Source organism: Belonocnema kinseyi, chromosome 8 (assembly GCF_010883055.1).
Source record: "Belonocnema kinseyi isolate 2016_QV_RU_SX_M_011 chromosome 8, B_treatae_v1, whole genome shotgun sequence".
Taxonomy (NCBI): domain Eukaryota; kingdom Metazoa; phylum Arthropoda; class Insecta; order Hymenoptera; family Cynipidae; genus Belonocnema; species Belonocnema kinseyi.
The window spans coordinates 34,392,110-34,399,394 of NC_046664.1; the positions used below are offsets into that span (position 1 = coordinate 34,392,110).

General features: G+C 25.4%; 1 protein-coding gene across 2 annotated transcripts in view; it reads left to right on the plus strand.

Moving 5' to 3' along the window:
- Nucleotides 1–7,285, plus strand: part of LOC117178991 — a 292,457-nt gene that overhangs the window by 51,539 nt on the left and 233,633 nt on the right. For both annotated transcript variants that reach the window (XM_033370592.1, XM_033370593.1), the window contains exons 5-6: nt 2,211–2,457; nt 5,194–5,385. In XM_033370592.1, coding sequence (XP_033226483.1) covers nt 2,211–2,457; nt 5,194–5,385 — 439 coding nt within the window. The remainder of the gene's footprint in view (nt 1–2,210; nt 2,458–5,193; nt 5,386–7,285) is intronic.

Below are 7,285 nucleotides of genomic sequence, written 5' to 3' on the forward strand. Positions count from 1 at the left end.
AAAATCCGAAATGCATCAAACCAAAAATTATCTGCATAGTGCTATAACTCGAATGGTAATATCATTTTTCATCGATTTATAAATAAACTTTCTTTAAAACTAAAAACACATTGATGTATACAAACGTTCTTTAGTGCTTTTTATTTTATCTGTCAAATTTTAAACACGATATCTCAATCCGTGTGGACACAGTGAACACCAAAAAAATGCTCATATCCGGGGACTAGTTTGGTAACGTGGTCACGAAGAGCATGCCCTTAAATGGTTACAATGGTAGAGTTCTGAATTTTGATGTATGTATACTTTTGAAAGTATAATTAGTAATTTAAAACCTATTTTTAAGCGATTAAAATTAACTTGAAATAATTGCAATTTTAAAGGGTTTGAGTATAAAAAAGTTTCAATATTTTTGACGACTAGTTTTCTTTCAGTTTAAAATTTTTTTAAATGTTGAAAGTTTTTTTTTAATAATGCAATTCTATTCTTTGTTTTAGAAAAATGTGTTTAACCAGATTTAATGTTAAATGACAATTTTTTATCTAATTTCAATTTAGTTTTCAATGTTAAATTGTGAAATTTTAATCGCTTTGAATTAGTTATTCAAATTCGAAAGTTTCAAATATTTAATTATTTAATTATGAACGCATTTAATTATAAAGACTACGATTTCAGTTTAAAATCATGCTAGTTTCGTGATTCTCTAATTAAAATTAAGATTGTGTAATTCTTAGAGCGCCAACTTAGAAATTATACTATTCAACTCCTTTTTCTAATTGAATTGTCCAAAATCGTTCTTATATATATTTTAATTTCCGAATTCATCTCTTTTGGTTAAAAATTCTAGTATTTTTTTGAAATTTGTGTTATTTTGTTATAACTTTCTAACAGAAATATTTAATTTTCAATGAAATAGTTGCATTTATTTCATTTCTTACATTTTTTAAATAAAAGATAGATTGATAGCTTCTATTTTAAAAAGAGTATAGAAAACTCGTTCTTTTAGATTGAAAATTGATTTGATTTAGAAAAAAAATGTTGTTGAAAAATCATCTTTTATGATTGATAGTTAATTTTTTTTTATTGAAAATTCTACTGTCATATTATTTTTTTTTTTAGAATTTATCTCTTTTGGATAAAAATTCTACTATTTGGTCAAAGATTAAATTTTTTTGAAAATTGAACTGTTTTCTTGAAAATTTGCCTTTTTATATAGAAAATTCGTTCCCTTGGATTGACTAAAAGTTAATTTTTTTAAATTGAAAACTCTATGGTTATATTTTTGGTCCAGAATGTATGTCTTTTGGTTACAAATTCTACTGCTTGGTTAATTATTTAATTAATTTTTTGGAAATTAAACTACATTTTCTTAAAAAATCATATTGTTTCGTTGAAAATTGATCTTTTATGATTGATAGTTAATTATTTTTAATTGAAAAGACTACTGTTCTATTTTTGGCCAAGAATTCATGCCTTTTGAACAAAATTGCCACTATTTGGTTGAAAATGTAATAATTATGTTACAAATTTAACTATCCTTTTTAAAGGTCATCTTTACCGGTCGAAAGTTCAACTGTTTTGTTGAAAATTCATTTTTTCGGATATAAAATTTATCCTTGCGGATTGAAAATCCATCTTTTGGTAGAAAAGTGATCTTTTTTGATTAAAAATTCAACTGTCTTCTAACATATTCGTCTTTTTGGCTTGCAAATGTGACTACTGGGTTCAAAATTGAAATATTTTGTTCAAAATTATTTTTTTATGTATTGCTTGGAAGTTCAACTCTTTGGTTGTCAATGCAAAAAGGTTGAAAATTCAACTATTTGGCCAGAAATTCAAAATTTTGGTTGAAAATCCGTTTCTTTTCCTTGAAAGTTTAACTATTTCGTTGTATTTTTTTTTTGTCAAATGTTTTCTAAAATAACTTTTACAATAATTTACACTATATTTTTTAACTTGGAGTTTTAAAAAGTCTAATTCTTTTCAAATTTTATATAATAAAGCAATTAGTATTTTATAGTAATTATTATTATAAACCCTTAAGAGTTAATCGGAAAACTGTAATTGTTGCATCGGGAAAACCGGAAAGCAACCTAGAGTTTTTTTTTAAATTTGAGTTGTGGTCACCCTGAATAGAGTAATCATACTTCAAATTTTGAAGGCACATCAGCCTATTCTGAAAGGGAATTTCACCAAAATTGACTTTATTTCAGGTCAGTCGCCACGACCTGCAGCCACTAAGTCTCCAGCGAATTCCGCAACCGGAAGTGATATTAGATTCAAGCCCTACGATTTAAACAAATCGTCAACGTCGAGTAAACAACGAACGGCGAGTGTCAAGGGTGCGAGCTCCAGTCAACGAAATTCTCCTAATAACGGTCCTCCCGAAAATGGCACTCTCGGCCAAAACTATAGGTGTTACATTTGCGAGAGGCTTTATCCTCGCAATCATATGGAATGGTAAACAATTCTTACTCAGGTTTTAGTTTTAAATCTAAATTTAAGAGATCCAGTAGAAAAACTGAACGTTCTTATAAGTTGTTTACATTTTAAGCAAAAAAAAAAAATACTCGGGAAGATAGTTTTTTGCAGTTTTCCCCTCCCTTAGCCAAACTTCCAGGCAAATGATTCTAAGCCCACTTTGGTGAATTAAAATTTTTAAAGGCCGGTGCGACTTTTTGATGAAAAATGCGACTAATTGCTTTTCTTTTTCTCAGAAAATCGCTATACTTACTTTCAACATTTAGCTTTATACTTGGAAATTTGTTAAATAATAGCTTCTGAAATTGAACGATTTCTAAACGTTTGAAATCAATTAATTTCAAACTAAATTACATTCTTCACTATTCAATTAGGTCTATACCTATTTCTGAATTGTCTTAAATTCTACTGGAGTAATTCAGAGGATTTTTTAAATAGATTTTAAGGTATTTTTTAAATTTCAAAAGCATTTACAAGAGCTTTTAATTTGAAATGTTTTAGGATAAAGAATTTTTTAGAGTTTCGGAATATATGAAACGATTTTACAGGAACTTGGAAGTTTTTATGGAATTTTTAAAGATTTCACAGGATTTTATCAAATTTCCGAGAATTGCAATGATTTTCAGGGACTTCATAAAATTTTTAGTGAATTTCAAACAATTTATTCACGACGTGTGAGGTATTTTGTAGGATTTCAAAGGATTTGAACTCTTTAAGGGAATTGCAAACGATTCCTAGTATTTGGTAATTGATTTTGAATAATTTGAAGAGATTTCAAGGCGATTTGAATATTTAAGAATGAAGAATTTGTAGTCTTTCAGGAAATTTTGCCAGATCTCATAGAATTTCTTGGGATTTAATAATATTTGAGTAAACTTTAAATAATGTATTCAAGAAAAATGAGTATTTTTTAGGTTTTCAAAAATTTGAAGAGTTATGAAATTAGTTTTTGAAATTTATCCCGAATTTATTAAAATTCTTTGGGATTCTTTTAAATGTTTTAAATTCAATTGAAGGGATTTCAAAGACTTGGAAATATTGTAGGGTATTTTAAAAGATTCCAAGGCATTTTAAAGATATTAAAACAGTTTCGAGGCATTTTAAAGGGTTTTAATAAGTTTAAGAAATTTTTAATTAATTACAAAAGAATTTTTCACAAGAAGTGAGAGATTTCGTAGGGTTGCAAAGATTTTAAGAGATTTTTAAATTTTTTGTTTGCAATCATTTGAAATTCTCCCAGAATTTGTATTAATTCTTCCTAAACTCTTTTAAATTCTTGGACATTCATTAAATTATATTCAATTCAATGGATTTTTAAAAAGTTTTCGTTTAATTTATTTTGAAGTATTTAAAAATTATCTTAAATTATTTTTAGGGATTTCATCAAATTTTTTTGAATTTTCTTTAATTTATCTAATCTCACTTTAAACCTACTCAATTAAATAATTTTTTTCTCATTTTTGAATTGTTTTCGACTTTTTCACTTTTTCACTTTTTCACTTAAATCAATGGAATTTTTTCGATTTTTAAAATGATTTCCAATTTATTTTAATTCTTTTTTGGTTATAAATTGGTAGAGTTTTAAAGATTTAAAAAGATTTAATATTATTTTTTGGAATTCACCCTGAATTATTATTATTAACTAATCTAATTTTTTTTTAAATTCCTTCTTCTTAATTAATTTACTCACTTCTAAATTTACTTAATTCTACTTAATTCTGACTTTTTAAAATTTTTTTAGAAGTTTTTATTCAATTGATCTTGAAGTCTTTATCCCTCACTTTATTTTTAAATGTTTCTTAAAATTCTTTTGAATTGACTTGAACTTTTCTAAGCTCATTTCAAATTTTCTGAATTCAACGAAGTTTTTGCAAATGATTCATTAAAAATTTTTGGCAAAATTACCTTGAATTTTTATGAATTTCATCGAATTCTTATTTATCTTAAATTTTTATAAATTTATTCTAAGTTTACTGAAATTAATGGAATTTTTGTTATTAATTTTTTTCCAATTTATTTGAATCCTTTCGAGTTTTATTTGAATTTTTTTAAAGTCTTATTAACTTTTCTTGAATTTGTTAGCCTTCAAGCGGATTGTGAGGTCTGTCAATTAATAGAGCCAAATAAGAAAATCCAACTATTTCTGATTGAAAGTTAATTCTTTTTGGTTAAAAATTCTACTATTTGGCTGAAAATTTAATTCCTTTGATGGAAATTCATATTTTTTTGTCGAATATTTAACTGTTTTGTTAAGTCTTAACTTTCTTGGATACGCAAATCACCTTTTTGATTGAAAATTTCTCTGTTATTTTAGACAAGTCATCTTTTTCGATGAAAATTCATCTTTCTTGGTTAAAAATGCACTTTTTTGTTGAAATTTTATGTCTCAAAAGTTCGACTTTTTGCCTTGAAAATGCCACCGTTTGGTTCAAAATGCATCTGTTTTTAATTGAGGTTTTAATCTCTTTTATTTGAAAATTCGACGATTTGCGTGAAAAATCAATTATTATGCTCAAGTTATTTTCTTTGTTTGAAAATTCATATTTTTTAATAGAAAATTCATCTTTTATGGTAGAATAGTCATCTTTTTTGGTTCAAAAATATCGTTTTTGTTGATAACTCAAATGTCTTGTAAAAAATTCTGCACCACTGAATAATATGTATGATATTATTATTTTATAGCACCTGATCTGAAATATAATTTTTGTTTATCAGGTTATCGACAAGTCCCGAAGGGATGAATTCGCATGCAATGCACTTTCCGTGTCTGAGAGGCATGGCACGAACTTCGGAAAATGCTTGTATGGACAGTCATGGAAGAGTGTTAGCTTGCAGCCACTGTGTTAATCATTTGGCGCAGCAGTGGGAAAATATGGATGCTGAGAGAGTACCTTTGGAACGCCGAAGGTTAGTTTCAATGACAGTGAATTTATTTTTTCACCGGGCATTGTACAAATATTTAGAACAAAATCTGTCCAAGTTTGATTCCAACTGGTTTTTTAAAGAATTAATTATCAATTTTTATGCTTTTCAATTATTTTATTATTCAGTTTAGGATACGTAATTCGAAAATCTATCGCATTAAAAAATTTACATTCTATGTTTTTATTTTAAAGCGTACATTTTAAGTTAAAAATTCTGTCATGCAGTTTTAAATACTTAACGATTAAAAATTAAAATGGTTTGAAATAGAATGTTGTGAATAAAAAAACATTTTTCGTTGACCAAATATGAATTTAAATTAAATAATGATCTTCAAAACTGATTTTATAAGACGATTCGGAATCAGTTAAAAAATTTTATACTTTATATAAAATTATAAACTTTTTATAAACTATTTATAATTAACAAAACCCAAATATACACTTTTGCAGATTTTGAAGAACAAATTTAAAAGTTGTTTAAGAATTCTGAAAGGTTTTAAAAGAATAAAAAACATATCCTTAACATTCCTAGGAAAATTGAAAATTATTTTTTATTTAAACAAATTAATTTTAAGATAAAATTTAAGAAGACTAAGAAAGATTTACAAAATTGTCAAAAATGAATGTGGAAGATTTTTAAGCAATTTGTTTAATTTTGCAGTATTTAAAAAAAATGTAGGGAAAAGTCAAATCATTTAAAATTATCTTTAGAAAATCTGAAAAAAATTCAAACAATATAAAATTTAAAAAGAATTTAGAACAACTTGATCTTTAAAGATTTTTAAATAAATTTTTGAAGCAGGTTGAGGATTCTTAAACTATTCAAAATAAAAATAGTTTATTTAATGATTTAGGACGTGTTCAGTTTAAAAAAAAAAATATAATCTTTCGAGTTTTTATTTTTTTGGCTTAAAATTGCTTAAAATGGTATAATTTTTACAATTTATTAAATTCATTGATAGATTCTTCAATGTAAAATTTTACATCATTGCAAATTATAACAAGGTTTTATATTTTTGGAACTAATTGTGAATCTTTGAACTCTACTATTGATAAAAGTCTAAAATTTGCAATTTGTCAGTGTAACTGCATTTATTTTTAAATTGTTCAGTTGAAATGTGATAGTAGCTTTTATTTTATGCGTGTACATTATTGAGCGTTTGAATACAACATTCTTTAATTAAAAATCATTTAAACTTTAATTTTAAAAGTTTAAAATTCAAAAGTTCCACTTTGACTTTTTGACTGTATGAAAATTGAACTATTGAGAAGGAATTGAATAAATGAAATTAAAAGAATAATTTTTCGCAGTTTAACGGCGTTTAATTAAATTTTTTCAATTGGAAAGTGTTAAAAGATTCTATTTTATACGTGTAAATTTCTGAGCCAATATTTCCAATATTTCAGCTTTTTTTAAATCTTTTATTTTTCTTAATGACTTGTCATTTTTTACAACAATTTACATGAAATTAAGGTTTTTTTTTTGACGTCAACCACTCAAATTAAAAATGTAAAATCCTGTAGTTTTCGGTAATACCTTGTACATGTTTAAAAAAGAAGTAAAAAAATATGGATAAAAAGTTATACAAATTTTTGAATTTTATGAGACCTGGAAAATGGGGAAATGACAAATTTGTATAAAAAAAATCCGTCCAACTTAGATTTCAACCGTTTTTTAAATGATTAGTTAAATTGTTATCTTTTTCAATTATGATAGCATTCAGTTTAGAATGCGTATTTGAATTAAAAGAATTTCAAAATGCAGTTTTAAAGACTTAAACAATTAAAAATTGTGGGTCCGGATGCAATAAGGGCACATAAAATTTTTTCGTGCGAAAACGAAGTCCCCTGGAGGCTTTAGAAAAAATTTTCGAATTTTAATT